General features: G+C 35.8%; 2 protein-coding genes across 5 annotated transcripts; both read right to left on the bottom strand.

The window, feature by feature from the left end:
• Window positions 1–2,260: 2,260 nt before the first annotated feature.
• Window positions 2,261–9,735, bottom strand: LOC117399387 (inositol monophosphatase 1-like). Of its 4 annotated transcripts, none has more exons than XM_033998499.2 (9): window positions 9,603–9,735; window positions 8,671–8,748; window positions 7,746–7,879; window positions 6,953–7,057; window positions 4,484–4,529; window positions 3,870–3,978; window positions 3,333–3,441; window positions 2,595–2,746; window positions 2,261–2,488 (listed from the first exon to the last, which is right to left on the bottom strand). In XM_033998499.2, exons 2-9 carry the CDS (start codon window positions 8,731–8,733, stop codon window positions 2,370–2,372), a joined length of 837 nt encoding a protein of 278 aa, XP_033854390.2. In that variant the 5' UTR covers window positions 8,734–8,748; window positions 9,603–9,735; the 3' UTR covers window positions 2,261–2,369. The 4 variants fall into 4 exon arrangements, with proteins under 4 accessions (XP_033854390.2, XP_033854387.2, XP_033854389.2 ...); XM_033998496.2 differs by having other exon boundaries at window positions 2,595–2,764; XM_033998498.3 differs by lacking the exon at window positions 9,603–9,735 and adding an exon at window positions 8,938–9,116 and having other exon boundaries at window positions 2,595–2,764.
• A 3,579-nt stretch (window positions 9,736–13,314) lies between these two features.
• Window positions 13,315–18,738, bottom strand: LOC117400683 (AN1-type zinc finger protein 1-like). The gene is made up of 8 exons (XM_034000952.3): window positions 18,555–18,738; window positions 18,116–18,158; window positions 17,958–17,997; window positions 17,246–17,379; window positions 17,070–17,161; window positions 16,752–16,870; window positions 15,679–15,834; window positions 13,315–13,537 (listed from the first exon to the last, which is right to left on the bottom strand). The coding sequence occupies exons 1-8, from the start codon at window positions 18,607–18,609 to the stop codon at window positions 13,361–13,363; spliced, it is 816 nt and encodes a 271-aa protein (XP_033856843.2). The 5' UTR covers window positions 18,610–18,738; the 3' UTR covers window positions 13,315–13,360.
• Between the last annotated feature and the right edge of the window lie 46 nt (window positions 18,739–18,784).

An 18,784-nucleotide genomic window follows, 5' to 3' on the forward strand; every position in this document is an offset into this window, starting at 1 on the left:
ACAGACAGATATCATATGTCTTTTCCCATATTTTCTTGTGGATTGAGAATGATGGTAGTTTTTGAAATGGATTATGCATTCCTAGTATACATTTGCACATTCAAGACATGAAAAATATTGTGGGATGGTGCATCTGTAGCACATATTAAGCTAAATACTGTTGTCTCAACACAAGATGCAGACAACACAGATATGTATGAGGACCATTGAAAACCACATCATTTCTGTTCATTCATTATTCTCTGAACAGAATGTATTACAAGGGACCAGTAACAGCCCCTTTTAAATACCTCAATTGCAAAATATTTATATGACCTAAGAATTTCCTGTGTACAAAAACAGACAAGTAGAAATGAAATAATCAGCTCTAAAAATATATGATATCAACAGAAAACAGCCAGGTTGCAAAAAATAAACAAGTAATAAATAAATAATAAATCAATCAATCAATCAATTGAAAGACCCACTCAAAAAAGAGAAATCTTAATAAAGATGTGATAGGTTGTTGGTCAAACATCCATTTTTTTTACAACCAAAAGTCAATAATAATTAAAGAAACACTTATTTTGTATGTTTTATTTTAAAAACCTGCATTGATGGTATTCAAACTCTTAACCTACTATTTATTTTCCAACCTGAGCTAAGGGCTTGCAAGCTCTTTAATTGAAGCACATGTTTTGCCTCCTGGTGGCATTTGGGGTAATAAAAGGTCAACAATTGTAGGAAAAACATGTTCAAACAAATTGCATTTCCTTTTTTTTTATTTCTCCTAATGTGTAACAGATTTTAAAAAGTTGCTGCTGAGCGGGATGTTAGGCATTTCAACATTAGTAACATCTCCGGCAACATCTACATTGACTTTATATCTAAATTAATTCCCATTCCTCATCTACCTTCTTCTTTCCTATTTGGTCACTTTACTTCATGCCTCAGTCCAGTCACTGTACTTTTTAAAAATGGTTTCCTATATCCCTGCTTCCAGTTCCATTTAAATTGTATTACCTAATCGTAGTAATTATTTTATTTTACGTTTTATGTACAAGTTTCTGTCCTCCCTAAACAATTGGAATTGCATACACTTTATTCTGCCCATCATCCATAATTCCTTGGATATTAATAGTAATAGTAACAGCGTGGGGATTGTACACCTCAGAGCTCAGTATGTCTCTGGAAGTCATCCAGTCCGATACAAAGCATGTGGAGGAAGAAGACACATTTAAACCGCCTTCCAAAAAGGTTCAAGACAGAGTTTTGTTATGTGCCTAAAAATGGTAAAGTGGTATATATAATGTAATTGTATGTAAAAATAATGTGATATCTTGTAACAATTGTAAGTCGCCCTGGATAAGGGCGTCTGCTAAGAAATAAAATAATAATAATAATATAAGCTGGTCCCCACAGATATGACATCAGTGCAACACTTAAAGGACAGTAACCAAAACTTTTTCAAAACATGTTCTTATCTTTAATTATCATAAAAAAGGCTTTCAAGTCTGTTTTTCCTGACTTTATATTAACTTTGACACAAGCAAAGCCCATGTATGCTGCCACATTACTGCTTGGATGGCAGTAGCCTCACCCCCATTCACTGTTTATAGCCCCCAATCGCACCCACATACATTTCCATGTGCCGCACATAGAGTAAGAGGCTCAGGTCCAAAACACTGAAGGACTTGAGAGAATTATGTTATCCTGATGAAAGGTAAGGTTTGTTTTTAAGACTTTAAAAGGATGAATGTTGGTTTTCTCGTGGATATAATTAAAACTGCATTCTTTTTTCTATTATATTTGAGGGTAGTGTACAAACTGAAAAAAAATGCTTCACCAAATCCATCAGTCATTCTAACTCACATACTTTTTTCCCTTCAAAAAACATAAATAGCAGTCTTCCAAAGTTCCTGTGACCAACCATTTAGGCTTTAAAATGAAGTGAAATATCTGTATGTCACGTGTGTATGTTTTATTTTTCCAGAAATCTTAGTAAACCACGTGGCTTTGAATGTCAGCTGAGCTACAGTAAAGGAGTGGACAATGTTAAAAAAATATAGATATCATATTAGCAGGGTAAGGTAAATACATTTTTACTGAATAAGTGAAGGGCAGGTTTATGAGTTTTAGGACGAAGGTATTTACATTGTTGCTGTTTAGAGGGTTGAAATAAACCCATGATCCCATGTAGCACATTAGTAAGGATGCTACTCCAATCGTTACTTACCTGTTACTCCAATGTAAAGTACAGTGAAGAATAATATTGGCAAACTTTTATCATAACCAAATAAAGGTTTATTAAAGTTCAAGCACAGTTTATGTTCATTAAATGTAATAAGTGCAATATTATTTAATACAAATACAAATACAAGTATATTATCTCAATCCTTCCCATCATCCCGTCCACACGGAAAAACCTGAATCTCTTTCGCTATTCTTTCTCCAATGGCTTTGCTGCTAGCTGTTATCAGCCTTCGGGACATCAAATCAAACGGTCCTCCTATAAAAAAAAAAAAAACAACAAGTACCGTGAATAACTAGTATTTCCAAACACCAGTCAAATCATAACATATTCAAATGTGCATGATAGGGACTCTGCTGCTTACCATTAATGTCCATTACAACACCACCAGCTTCAGTAACAATAACAGCTCCTGCTGCCATATCCCAACAGTGGATTCCAATATGGTAATAGGCATCAGCTCCTCCAGTAGCTACCAAACACATATTAACTGCAGCTGTTCCAACAGCCCGGATACTGGAACAAAGCAAAATACTACACAGTACTTATTTTGCCACCTAGCTTATATATATATATAAACTATGAAATATTGATGGCAGTGAAATAGTGAAGGGTCTTTACAAAATGTGCTTTTACAGTTAACATGGCCTAACTGTGAATTAAGTGAATTAAAATGTTTCAAATTATTTATTCAGTCAAATCCTGAATATCTCTAATCATGAAATACAGTAACAACTGAGTACTGCACAACATATTTACTTCTTTCAATTGAACATGTATTTATAAATACACAACTGTATATGTAATTAGACAACTCCTGTGTACACCCATTACGTTGGCGTGACTGGAATTGAAACCATGTATAACTGGACACATGACCTCACTCAGGGTGCTCAACAGCAATTCCCAGGCTGACATGTAAACAAACTTACGCGTAAAGGTATGTACTGACACAGGAAACACAGGGGGGTGTCTATGTCTGTGTTTCTAGATTTTGGCTTAAATATAGAAATAAATAAAAGCTTAAAATGTCAAGAGGATAAGGAGTTGTGTTTCTTGCTCAATTAGTACATGAATTAGAATACAGGGAGGTAGTACTTACCCATGAACTGGAATACACACAAGTCTTTCCATGTTGGAAAACATTGTTTTCGCAATGTCTGGATTTTGCTTGTATCCCACTTCAGTTAATATAAGGGATTTGGTTATATCTGGATACAAAATAATAATAAAAAAAAATTGATGTTACAAAACTAGTGAAAGAGTAACCTTACCCATTTTCCCTGAACAAAATATGAATTTCAATACAGACCTTTATAAACCTTATGTTTTTATAGCTGGCAACCATGTTTTGAAATGTCCTTAGTATTTATAACTGGGTATAATATAAATATTTTTTAAAAGCATCCATTAAGGATACATTATAACATTTTAATTATTATTCAGGTGTTAAATAGCAACACTGACTGCTTGTCATATTTTTTTCATTGTGGTTTTCTGGTTCTACACAGCAGTTTTGTGTAAAACATATAGTATCAGACGACACAGAGGACAATCCACGAAGCCCGGCACAAAGACTGGATTTGTTTGGCCCTTAAACTACACTGTGTCTTTTCCAGTTCCTCACTTTACTACCCACCTTCCTGTCCTGATACCTTTAGCTGCTCTCCATTACAAAATGCTCCTTTCCCTTTTTTTCCTGTGTACATTTTATCCTCAACACAGCTGTAAATGATTCCAAACTCGATCTATAAATCACAAAGAGAAAAACCTTAGCCATTTTGCACTTCCATTAGCTACATATGTCTCAAATGTGCATAATTTCTTTAAAAAAAACACATGTATTTTAATTTTAAAATATGCTATGGTACTGAAACTGGTAAAAGAACTTAAGAAAAAAACAAAAAAAAAAAAACATTAAGACAAAAACATGCAGCTGTAATTAAAAAAGTCACATGACCTCAATATGGCAGCCATATTAGCTCAGTGGCCAATTTCATGGCCAACACGAAGCATGAAGCGCAAAGAGTTTATATAACTTTGCAAATATGTCACAAATTAAAATAGTTTCGGAGATACAAGGCTTTGACGCTGTGGCAGGGCACACATAAAAACATTTTTGATGTAAATGAATATACGTTGGTACTATGCAAAAAAATAAAAAAATGGAAATCACATGCTAATCCACAACACACAGAATAGTACATAGCACAGGTACATAATGTTTCATAACAAGGTAGTTATGAACATTACTTGTTTGTTGACAGCAAATCCTATAGAAACTGCCACAAATGGGAACCTATGAAGAAAAGAAAACAGCTGAAGTTACAAAGATCCCTGCTTATGCAAGTAAGCAGCCCCCACTACAACATATACAAATGTGTCTTAATTCTCTTTCCCACTCTTCAGCGAGGTACAGTGAGTGGGTAGTAGACAGGGTGGAGGACTGGTTCCAGCCTTCCGCCTGAGGGAAAAGAGGTGGTGGATAGGTGGAGGTCACATGAAAAACAGAAGACAAGTGCAGGTGAGTACAGTATTTATAGTACAGGTGAGTACAGTATTTATAACACATGTTGGGCTGCAGAAGTGATATGATTGAAGTAGTTAATTAAAGGCTGAGCTTCAAAATCAAGCTTGTTATCGTGTCAGCCTATTTTGTTTACAGAAGACACCATAATCATGTTAAAATAATTTAGATTGTAAAGTTAAGATTTTGAAATCATATTTGTCTGTAATATCAGTTCAATTCATTTTCGGAAAACAAATTAACCAGGGGTGCAAATTTGGTGATATGGCGCTAGATTCTAGCACCAGGGTACCTCATATAGCGCCAGTGATGCCAGTTTTTTAAAAAATGTTTTTACTGCTTAGCAACCATAGATGATGATAGTTTCTCATTGGGTCTGGACTACTCAAATGAGTCACCCACATGTATCCACATACACAGGAGAGAAGGTTTATGTCACGTGGGAAGTTTAACTGCACTACAAACTCATTGAAGAGTGGGGGAGGGGTCTTGATTAGGACAGGGTTTGATAATTTTGCACAAGTAGGCTCTCTGGTGCTAAAACTTTGAAAACAGTTTAGCACCAATTTTCAAAATAATTTGCCCCCTCCCCCTGTTAACACCGATATAAACACCAAAAGAACACCAGAGACTGCTATTCATTTTGCATTTCACATAAAAACTCCAGAAGTTCTCAAAGAGAACACTTATTCTAACATTTTTCTTAAAATTAAAAAAGATGAATCAAGAAGCTTTTCATTAACAAAGATTCCGCTTGGCAGAGCATTCCAATGTTACCTTTCATCAAAGCAATCAGTAATCAGTCAGTTGTACTTCAAAACATCAGTGAAGAATTTAATGATGAGTAATCACTAGTTCTTGTTTCAAAAAACTTACACAATCTCATCTAACAACATTTTATTTCCCATACATAACACATGCAAATCTTACTGTTTAATTGACGATAACTACAGTTTGGCACAGGCCAATGGACAAAACATTTTGGAGCTGTTTGGGTTCACCTTCATCAACTATATCTGCTGAAGACGCGGCACTATTCACCCTATTAATGTCCAGTATGTTCATATGACTGCAAGAGACAAAGTGTGTGCTGACACTTACCTTGAGTAAAGGTTGTGCTGTGTGTCATTTCAGTACACTGATTGCTAAGTTTAGCCCACAACATTGTTGAAAATATAATGCAAGGCCAAGTTGAAAAGAAAAAATATTTAATCTGTCAGCTTTTATATCCCATGCTTGAGGCTTGGCTTGTCTGGAAAGTAAAAAAAATACTTTTGCTGTCTGAATTCTAACATTATTTAATTCAGGACTAGAATGAAGATTTGTGTTTATCCCACTCAAGTTTCTGAAGTCTGACCTCTTGTAAATCTCATTAATCTAAAGTCATAGCAATTCAAACTGGCACACTTCCTACAGTGCTACATTGTAGGTCTGTTTACAACCCCTTTAAGTAATACAAATTAAGCATGTCAGTGACATCCCTCAGCCTTATGGTTGGTTCATACTTCAGACTCCGACATCATTTCTGGTCGGAGTCGAGGGCCTCTGACCCTGTACGACATGTCTGAATTATTATTATTATTTGTTTATTTAGCAGGCACCTTTATCCAAGGCGATTTACAGAGACTAGGGTGTGTGAACTATGCATCAGCTGCAGAGTCATTTACAACTACATCCCACCCGAAAGACGGAGCACAATGAGGTTAAGTGATTTGCTCAGGGTCACACAATGAGTCAGTGGCTGAGGTGGGATTTGAACCGGGGACCTCCTGGTTACAAGCCCTTTTCTTTAACCACTGGACCACACAACCTCCTTACTTATGTCAGCTTATGTCATGTGTCTTTATTGGAAAAGCCATTTCTCATGCGTATGAGACCTGAAATCGCACAGGCTCAGATAATGTTGAAAAATGTCAACATTTGCTGCATGGTTGGAGTGAAGCTGCACAGCTTTTACAGCTGTCTGAGCCTGAAGTATTGCATTCATCTGAGACAGAAGTATGAACCAACCTTTACTGTATACTAAATTAGAGGTAGTTTGAATCGATATCATAAAACCAGGTTCAATTGAAATTGGATAAGCAGTTTTCTAGGAATATGCAAAAATGTGAGTGTGACTTTAGTTACTGCAGAGACTCTGATAATATTAATCACAATAGCCTATGCTAAAGAATGTTATTAAAGGTAATAGAAACCTGTGCACAAAGTTTGTGGTCCCATCAATCGGGTCGATTATCCAAGTGGGGTTGTCTGTCAGTTTGCTAGCTGCTCCGGCTGCCACTGACTCTTCTCCAATAAAACTAAAAAAAGAACAACGTCACAAACAATATGAAAGATGATAAAAATACTTCACTAAAACCCAATGTTTGTAGCATTTACTGGTGGATTATTATGTTATACAATGCTAGGACTGACATGGTAAAAGCTTTTGTCTAAATTGTAAATGCATGAAACAGCAGTTCCAGGCTTTAGCTAAGGAAACTCACAGCGAACATTGAGCCCTTTTGTCAATTTACTGCATTCTGATAATCTTGCAGGTCCTATGAAACAAATTCCTGTATTAATTTTTTTTTACATTTCTAGATAGATTTCTACCCCCCTTTATTAACACTTTTTTTTTTTTTAAAGATAACTAACCTTTCAGAATTTGTCTGAATCTATCAGTGCAATGGAAGTTTCTGATTATACTGATAGATATTCAACCTACAAAAAGAACCTTTACAAATATGTCAGCTTTTAAATCAGCAGAGATATGGTCTGAAAAGCGAAACATGCTTAATACTTTACCTGGCAACACTCCATCAGCAAAATCAAAATCAATTAAAAAAAGTGCTAACAATATGTTTTTTTTTTTTCTCTCACTGAACTTTTAGAAAGGTCTCTTTTTAAAAATAAACATTTAGAAAAAATAGGTAGAAAATTGGTTAAAAACAGTTTTTCCGTCCTACAAAATAAAACATCATAATGTGCCACTTCTCAAAAAAGTACCTGTGAGTTGGAAATTTCTCTCTGATTGAAGATATAATCATTGACTCCACCTTTTGATCAGTCTCTGTTACCAGATCTACCGGGGAACTTTTCGACATCACAGATATTTGATTTTTTAAAGCTTCACATATCACCTGCAAGAAACACCCTTTTTTTATAATCACATTATGAGAAATAAGTAATGTTGATGTAACCTAGTAGCGGAGGAACAGGAGATAGGAGATAGGAGATGATGATTTAATAAATAATTGAAGACGGCAGTGCTCAAGTACATGATAAGTCCAACTTTTCTGAAACCAAGAAACATTTCTTTGATGTTTATCACTTAAGTTTAAAGATTCTTTGCACTATGCCCTATGAATACTGTTTGAAGGGGCTGGTTCTTTGACATTTCTAACCTCAGTTCTATGCCTCCTACCTAATCTACTTACTAATGAACAAGAGAACACAAGTTAACAATTACTTGCACTGGTTTCCTCAGTTATCAACATCATGATCTGGGGTCATGCTATTTCACCTGCTACAAAAAAAAATACAGAATCTGATATTCTATTCCGGTGACATAAGAGTAAACAGTATTGTCTTTGCCAATTAACACTTTAACCTGAAAGCAGATCCAGACAAGTTAGAGATAGAAACACAGTACTTAGAAATACACTGCTGTGACTATATACAGGCCCAAACGTATGGCAGTTGGACAGGATGTCCTGAACGTTGCATTGGCATGACCAAGATTCATATAATATTAAAGAGTTGAGTATGACCAGACCAGGTTTCATCACAATTGAATTTGCGGTTCTCAAAATATAGCTAAAATAAAAGTGTCAAAGGTAGGGCCGCCTCCACTAATTCCCATCGCTGTGGATTCGTGAGCCTAATACAGCACTGAAAAACTTACTTAAACAACATTTTAGGAAAGACTTACCTCCCCAGCCTGTCTGGCCACAGCGATTCCAATTTCCATACAATCTTGCCACCGATCTGCCATTTGTCAGATAAGTTCCTGAAGTGTCAAGATAAAGTGGAAGGTTTACTTGAATGCAGTAATTACACTACTACTGACGTAATATAGTATAAAACAAAACCATAGTGTCCTTCAATAGGCAATAATGAATACGTACTGCAGTACACGACTGTCAGCTTTGTAAGGTTGAAGTTGAGAACTTAGCTAATGAAGTTTAAGAAGAATCACCTCGAGCGTCCCAGGCCAGTGCCAATAACATTGACTGTAGTTCAGGATTCTGGTAGACTACGCATTTAAAACACTACATTTGTGTTGAAGCACACTACACTACATTTGTGTTGAAGCACACTGCACTACATTTTTGTAAGTGATTTATTTCATGTGTTGAGTATGATTCAGTCTTATTTCAGCGCGGCGTGACAAGCTGCTGTTGGGCGGGGTTGTACTCGAGATTGTTTTCTTCTTGCTATATAAATTCTAATATATATATATATATATATATATATATATATATATATATATATATATATATATATATATATAGATAGATAGATAGATAGATAACGAGCACGGGCCTGACTACTGCACATCGATATACTTAGCACGCTTAATATTTATTTTAGCAGGAAAAATACATTGATAACATCAAGGTAGTGTGTCGTGCACATGATTATGCGATTAGGCAACCAGGCTACTCGTTATCGGACATTATTATTATTATTATTATTATTATTATTTATTTTATTTTATTTTTTTACCGGTGTATCATAACAGTGTTTATTCGTTTTATTTTAAAATTGTGCTATTCGCTTAATATATCTTTGGTAACGTATATAACAAGTATTTATTGTTGATTTCACAGCGATTTATTTATTTATTTTAACAAGACATACCTTTTTGCGAATGTTATAATAAAATCTTTTTTCGTGTTGTGGTACAGTACAGTAGTTCATTTCCTGGTGAATAAACGTTTTGCCGCAGGCAGGGGGCGGGCGTTCACAACTGAAGTCACTCACTTTTCTCTGCCATAGAAAAACTAGAGCTGCCAAATTGCTGAAATGTATTTTTATTTTGACACCAAACACAGTACTGAGCATCGCCATGGTAAATGTGCACCAGTACTGTGACATTCAATGAGTAAAACAAATATTTTAACACTGTTTTTTTTAAAATTATTATTATTTTAATTCTTTAAAAAAATGTTTTTGCTGAACAGACGTAACACATTTAAAATACATCTTCAGCCATAAGGTCCCAGAGAAAAATAAAGGGTACTGTTGAATTACACAATTTGAGCATCAGTGACAGAAAACCTGAACATCCAGCAGGTATGAAAAGTAGCTTCTTGGCCATAGAATACTAGGCAACAAACAACAGCAATTTAATCTAAATAATTAATTATTCAAATTACTATTATTATTTTTTGTATCAATACAGTGGAATGAAATGTTCCTATTACTAGTCTGTCATGTGAGGAGGTGGCACATGTACAAGTAATGTATGCCAGACCCCTTATACAAGTGTATTGCAGTATACAGCACAGTAAAAGGATAGAACATGTGCGTGTTCAGCAACACTTTCATGATTGACGTCAGCTTAGGAACACATCTCCAATAACATTTTAAAAAAAAGTTCATCATGGGCAGGGCCAAAGAAGCTAAAGTCAGCCAAGATGATCCTCATCACAACAACAAAACTAAATTGAGAAATATGTAACAGTATGTCAAGTATGTTAACACTTAGTCTGACATTCATGCAGCTCTGCAATCAGTATCTCTGATGACTGGTCAGATGCCCTGTACTGGAAGTCTGGTTGTACTGGTGGTCGTACCAGTAAGATAGCAGATTTACTAACACATGGTGTTTTCTATATCTAATCTATGCTGTGGCGTGAGTAATTCTAAAGCTTAAAGTAAACCTTTTTTCTCATTAACTGAAGAATTCATGTTTGTCGGCCAGGATGTTCTGCAAACTTGGCTGCTACATGTTGGTTATGTGTCACTGGATTCAGGATCATGGAGTCCAAAAACATTTAAATAATGACATCAGGGTGGCCACACAGCGAATTCTCACACTAAAAAAGCTTGCTAGTGGTGTACATATATATTGTCTTTTTATTAATGAACAGTCTGTATGAAGTACTTTACATTGCATTTTTTGAAATAGACAACTTTTATGAAAAATATAGTTCCCCCCCCCCCCCCCCCCCCAGGTGTTTACTGGTACTGGTACCACAGATTAATAATACATTGAAAAAGATGTGATGTGAATTTATTTGAAGGCAGACCTTTCTTTTTTATATACCTTTTTCTTATACTGTAGAACATGTAAAGCAGCAGCATTTCACAACCAGTGCTCATGGCCACAACGCTATAGAAGTCAAATCCGCCTCTTCCTGCGAGAGAGAGAGCTGCAGGATTGCCTGTGCCAAGAGATGTGTTTTGCATTCCAGTCTCAATGGCAACAGTTCTACAGACCAGAAAAGGCAATTTTAGACACTTGGCACAAAAGTAGCCAACACTGAGTCCAAAAAGAGGAACTAGAATACCAATTAGCAGCAAACCTTTATTGATTCCTTAAATAAATGCAGTTCCCATTTTAAAACCAATATAAAATGAAATAGCGAGTAAAATGACAGTGAATGGCTTTACAAAGCCCACAAAAGCTTTGCTACTCTGGGAAAGCACTGCTTAATTAATATGCCAAGTGATACCGGAATAACAATAGATACAGGAGTAATAACCATTTTATCAAAAGGGATGTGCAATGAACTCAATAGTCCTAACACCTGGCTATATATCATTGCTGTTATTAGTATTACAGCAATAGCGATAATTATTGACACGAATGTCATTGAGATGGTCAATGTGACATCTCCATCCACCACCTTGATTAACCACTTTAAAGAACTGTGTGTATTTAAAGTATCAGTGATTAACATTGTGACATGAACATTTCTTTCATACAGAATATGGAAACATCTCTAAGGTTCTATAGGCTTAATAAAACATATTGCCATTAAAATTACACACTTTACAAATCTCAAGAATGACCATGATAGAATGTTATATATTTAACCCTGAAACTTCACAATTTGATTTATTCCAGATACATCCCAATAGGGAAAATATGGGTGAAGTAAAAAGGTGTCAGCTACACTGCATCCTCTTGTCCTCATTTTAAATGTATTTATTAACTTGTTGATATATTTCTCATACAGACCCGCTCTACGAGTTTACAGTTTGGTCTCAAAGTGGGATGGTCAGCAAGTCTGCATACATTAATAATCTATATAGAACAGTATGTTCCTACTTGGGAATGTGGACAGAGGTCAATCAGGGCAACATGTGTCATATGTCTAAATGCAAGTCATGTTGCAGAATTATGACTGGTAATACAAATTACATTATGAAGTTTCAATATTTGTTATCCGTGTAGGAGAAAAACTGTATGTAGCAGTTACTCCTCCTAATTATACACCTTTAAATAGCTCTTCACTGATGGAAGCCATTCCAGTTGGGACCTCAGCCACTGTGTATTTTTCAACTAACCCTTTACTTTCTGTACTATACTCCACTATCTGGAATAATTTTGAGCAACCCACAGATAGATGTTGAAAAATGCTGGTATTGTTTCTTTTTTTTATTGTTATTATTGGGGGAGACACACCACTCTCAATGCTGGTCTGTACCACAAACTTTTCACCAAACATGCTGAACTATCCTTTTATTATTATTTTTTACTTAGCCTACGCCTTTATCCAAAGTGACTTACAGAAACACGGGTGTGTGAACAATGTATCAGCTGCAGAGTCACTTACAATTACATCTCACCCGAAAGACGGAGCACAAGGAGGTTAAGTAACTTGCCCAGGGTCACACAATGAGTCAGTGGCTGAGGTGGGATTTGAACAAGGGACCTTCTGGTTACAAGCCCCTTTTCTTTAACCACTGGACCACACAGCATCCTTTACTGCAAGAGTGGGGCAAGGGGAAATGTCCAGCACAGAGAGCACATGTCAGTTTACTTACATGGAGGACGGACAGAATGCACGAAGAAAAAAATATTTTAAAAATGTAAGAAATATTTTTTTAATGAAATTACACTAAACAGTAAAGGGAAGTGAAAATAATACAGAATCTAATTATGGATAGGAATTTTGTTTTAAAACCTTGAAAATAAATTAGGCTGCAGCTTCACACATAAAACACTTCTAAACACAACCACACAACATGCTTCACATTGCTTTTCACTCATACGACACAATCAAATTATTATTACATAACCCCCTTTCATACATGAACTACCAAGCCTACCAGAGCATACACAAACTAGTGAATACTGCAGCAGTCACTGTTGGGTTACACTTAACTACTGATGTCTGCATGCATACTGTATGCATATTTAGAATTGATTTTTAAATACAGTATGCAATATAAAAACTTTTGCAGAATAACTACACCACCTAGTGGACTGATTTATTCCTCTGAACTAAAACACCAATTTAAGTGATCTTAATCCTTCTATTCCTCACTTACCACACACTCCCCACCCAGTACACTACATTTATGTAAAAAAAAAAAAAACAATAAAGAAAGAAAACAATTGTACAAATCAAAACAGTATTTTAATTGTGTTTTTAATTGTTTCATTAAGGGCAGCCAAAATAGGAATTCACATCATCTACCCCTTTACAGTCATTGTCTAGGTATTCCAAAATGACATTTCCACCATTATAGAGAGGACACTCAGTGTTAGACACCCACGATTCTAAGGTACTGTCCGTCTGTAATGCTTCACCCGAGAGAGAATGGCACAATCTCAATTTCTGCAAAACAAACAAAATGAGGACATTGTAATTGCTTCAGATAGTAAAACAGTAGAAGGATTGGTGGAAATCATACACAATAATTCTGTAATATAAACAAAATGAGCTGAAAACTAAAAATAAAAACACACTGGATATATATATATAAAAAAATTATATACAGACGTGCTCAAATTTGTTGGTACCCCTCCACAAAAAACGAAGAATGCACAATTTTCTCTGAAATAACTTGAAACTGACAAAAATAATTGGCATCCACCATTGTTTATTCCATATTTAATAGAAATCAGACTTTGCTTTTGATTTTTTATTCAACATAATATTGTAAATAAGAAAACAAATGAAAATGGCATGGACAAAAATGATGGGACCGCTAACCTAATATTTTGTTGCACAACCTTTAGAGGCAATCACTGCAATCAAACGTTTTCTGTAGCTCTCAATGAGACTTCTGCACCTGTTAACAGGTAGTTTGGCCCACTCTTCCTGAGCAAACTGCTCCAGCCGTCTCAGGTTTGATGGGTGCCTTCTCCAGACTGCAAGTTTCAGCTCTTTCCATAGATGTTCGATAGGATTCAGATCAGGGCTCATAGAAGGCCACTTCAGAATAGTCCAATGTTTTGTTCTTATCCATTCTTGGGTGCTTTTAGCTGTGTGTTTTGGGTCATTATCCTGTTGGAGGACCCATGACCTGCGACTGAGACAGAGCTTTCTGTCACTGGGCAGTACGTTTCGCTCCAGAATGCCTTGATAGTCTTGAGATTTAATTCTGCCCTGCACAGATCCAAGGCACCCTGTGCCAGGCGTAGCAAAGCAGCCCCAAAACATAACCGAGCCTCCTCCATGTTTCACTGTAGGTATGGTGTTCTTTTCTTTGAAAGCTTCATTTTTTCGTCTGTGAACATAGAGCTGATGTGACTTGCCAAAAAGCTTCAGTTTTGACTCATCTATCCAAAGGACATTCTCCCAGAAGGATTGTGGCTTGTCAATATGCATTTTAGCAAATTCCAGTCTGGCTTTTTTATGTTTTTCTGTCAAAAGTGGAGTCCTCCTGGGTCTTCTTCCATGGAGCCCACTTTCGCTCAAAAAGCGACGGATGGTGCGATCAGAAACTGACGTACCTTCACCTTGGAGTTCAGCTTGTATCTCTTTGGCAGTTATCCTTGGTTCTTTTTCTACCATACGCACTATCCTTCTGTTCACTCTGGGATCGATTTTCCTCTTGCGGCCGCGCCCAGGGAGGTTGGCTACAGTTCCATGGACCTTAAACTTCTTAATATTTGCAACTGTTGTCACAGGAACATCAAGCTGCTTGGAGATGGTCTTGTAGCCTTTACCTTTACCATGCTTGTCTTATTTTCTTTCTGATCTCCTCAGACAACTCTCACCTTTGCTTTCTCTGGTCCATGTTCAGTGTGGTGCACACAATGATACCAAACAGCACAGTGACTACTTTTCTCCATTTAAATAGGCTGAATGACTGATTACAAGATTGTAGACATGTGTGATACTAATTAAAGAAACTAATTAGTTTGAAATATCACTATAATCCAATTATTTATTATCTTTTCTAAGGGGTACCAACAAATGTGTCCAGGCCATTTTAGAATATCTTTGTAGAATAAGCAATAATTAATCTCTTTTCACAGCTTCTTTGCTTTATTCTATGACATAGCAAAGGCATGCAAGTATACATGATAAAATAGCTTTTAATTTCATCACTTTTCAGGAGGAATGAAGCATTATTTCAATGAGCTGTAAGGGTACCAACAAATTTGAGCACGTCTGTATATAAATAAATAATTTCTCATAGTGAAGGCAGTTTGGTAACTTTTGACTTGGCTACGAATATGGGTGATGCTGGTTATGTTAAAGGGTACATCAGCACTGCATGAAAGATAAAAACAAACTATCTTTCATGTGGTGCTGATGTACCCTTTAAATGCACTGATTTAATGGAGAAATGTTAGGCTAGGAGTATGCTTATAACACAAGGTACTGATTTGATTTGGAAAAAGTGGGAACATATGTAGTTTTGTGAAACAGACATTTGTGACAGTTTAACAAAATAAATCTCTTTCCTCAATTCAAGACTTTGTCAAGGCACTGTTTACCTTAACACGACAATCAGATATAGTTACCTTGGCTGTCAGTATGTTATTGTTATTTTTGAGACTTGCCAGCGATGCCGCATAATCTACCACTTTGCCAACACTCCACTTTGAACAGAAGAATATGGGTTTACTTTTCTCTGTGCCTCCTTTTGGCAAGAACACTTGAAAATAAGTTCTTTCAGTCTGCAGTGGAAAAAAATATATTTCATTAAGGGATAATAGCCTTGTTATAGCATGTTATGAGGCAATAATGGAACTCGAGTCAATAAAGCTGGAGGGCTCTTTTTTATAGTTACTAATTTATTTACCTTTGTTTGTCATTATTTACTATTATAGTCCACTGAAATAGCAGAGCTCAAGCATCTGAGTGAAGCATCAGTATGCAATGGTTTTAGTAAAGGTCTCATCTGAACTGTGCTCTGTTTGACGTTCCATTACTGAGTAATAATAGAATGGCTGCCCTGCATTGAAAACAATGGGAGAGCTGCGTCTGGTAGTTGTGAAATCTTTAATACTTTTTCTCTAAAATTTCAATACATTTGCAGAATAACTACACCATCTAGTGGACATACTGTTTCCTCTTAACTAAACACTAATTAAAGTGATCTTCTCCTAAAAATTATATTCCCTTACAACACACTTTCCATTATTGTAAAATAATTACTTTAAAATACTTTTGGGCCTTAAAATAATGTTCTGGTTTGTTTGGTACTAGTTTTGTTACATTAGCAGTACCATTTTCCTTTCACCAGTAATGGTGCAAATTGCATTTGCCTTGGGTAAGGTGGTCCAAGATTGGTTTTAACATTAGGTTTAAATAACAATACACTTGTAACCTCAAATAAAACATGTGTTGTTTGATAGTAGTTTTGTAAAATTAGCTGTTTTATTTTTCCTTCACACACCAACACATTAAAAATTAGACCCATAGTGCACAAATTGCCCTTTCAACTCCCAGAGGATGGCTCCTCTCTACAGCACAGTACATATTCAGAGCCGCGCTAGTGTCAAAAAGTGGACATTGCAGCTGCTTATTCCACACCTGATCTGTGGACAGGGCTTCATAACACAACAAGGTATACAATTAAATTAAAAAGTACCTGTGGTAATGATTTATCTCCAACTGCATGCAATTTCAGTTTCATCAGTGCAACCTTCGCAGCAGTTTCACTATTTCTTGCACCTCTTCTACCTCTGGCTGGAGCAGATTTCTTCGATTCTGTAAAGTAACACAATGTATAATGGCTTGCGATATGTTAGTATGCTTTAAGAAAAAACATAAAATCAAAGTCAAGAAACATTTTTAAAACCACAATTTTATTTTCCTCGATTGAGTGATTCTTACATTTATAATTTGTACAGCAGACACACCCTTTCATTCTTGACATCTTAATATTAAAACATAATGCAATACTAACCTACGATTTCCTTGACAAGTTGTTGTGTGGCGGCCATGCGAGGTTTGGGAACCTCCAGCTTCTCACACTCATGGTCATTTTGATGACGGTGGCTGTAAAATGCAAAAAAGACAACTTAAAGGATTTCAAATCACTGGCTGGCTAGAACTAGTTGCATTCATATTAGCTATACTTACGCTAGGCAGAAATGTTTCTCACAATGTGAGCAGACAACTGGCAATAGCTCTTTCCCATTGCACCCATGGTATGTGCATGGATAGGATGTACAGGTGTTCCCTCCACGCTTCACGGTTTCCTTTTTTACACAGACCTACATAAAAAAAAAGTTTTTTACAGAGAAAACACCAGTAATTATATACTCTTTCATGTATACATTTTATTCAGTACACATTTTAGTATAACCGTTAACATGTCGATAATTTGCAGTGCTGGATTTTACAAAATGTCTTAACTTGGATATTGTGAATCCACAGTGAAACTATATTTCATGTTCACTGTTTTAAAAACAAAACAAAACAAAAAAACAAACACCACAATCTCGTGTATAAACGTGTTCAAAATAAATAATTTTAGAGGGCAACATATCTTAAAATTGTGCAAAGGGCTGACTTCAACTACAATGCAATTGCAAACACACCTGAAAAATCCTATACTATTATTATTATTAATTTCTTAGCAGACGCCTTTATCCAGGGCGACTTACAATTGTTACAAGATATCACATTAATTAATATAGGTATAATTAATACCTAATTTTTAAAACTGTAACGCACGAGCAGCTACCATATTTATGCAGAAATATGTTAACAGGCCAGCAGTGTCCCCTACCCGTTTTTACTGTAAACACTTTTGAGTAGCACAGCATTATATTCACAGACATACACCTACCTCAGAACAGGAGTGAGAGTCTCTTCTTCGGTGTTCGACACTTTAAAAAAAAAACATCATAATTATTGGAACGTGGATTGCTCCAATTATGTGCGTGTATTATCTTTCCCCCCTCAAACTTGTTAAAAGTAAATACAGTGCTAAATAAAATGCCTTACCAGAAAACTTCTGAACAGCCATCACAAATAAACGGCAGAAAATCTGAAAATAAACCGATGATATTACAGCCACTTACATCACACACATAACACAGAATAAGTTTAGGCTTTAAATAAAAAAAAAGACACATAACGTATACATTTTCTTTCTACAGTACTTTTGTTTGCCAAGTTTTTTTTTTTTTTCATAGTTTGGCTTGTTGTTTTCTTCAACGCATAAATAAATACATATTCTACTATAAAAGTATTACAAATCCTTGAATGACACTAAGTTTCAAGAATCTTTGCTGCACATCATTGCTTAACACCACCAAATCAATGTCAGATTCCCATAGTTGTTAGCAAGCAGCCTTCATTTATCGTACTCAATGAGCAATGTAGCTTTTTTTCCACCTGATATTAATTATCCGTTTTAAAGAAATTAAATGGACAGTTTTACCCTTTTGTTTACAGTCCTCCACAACACAGTGTCTGCCGATATCCAGTTCAGCCATGTTTGTTTTCAACTTTCACCTTTGAAATATGACCCACTTCCCCATGACCATGACGTAACTGCAGGGATCAAGTAAATACTAATGTCCCCCCCAAAATATATTTCGAATTAAATATATTTTATAATATGGTATTGCTGATAGCTCGAGTGTATGAAAAGATCTCCATTGCCAGCCA

This window comes from Acipenser ruthenus, chromosome 4 (genome assembly GCF_902713425.1).
Source record: "Acipenser ruthenus chromosome 4, fAciRut3.2 maternal haplotype, whole genome shotgun sequence".
In the NCBI taxonomy this organism is placed as follows: Eukaryota; Metazoa; Chordata; class Actinopteri; order Acipenseriformes; family Acipenseridae; genus Acipenser; species Acipenser ruthenus.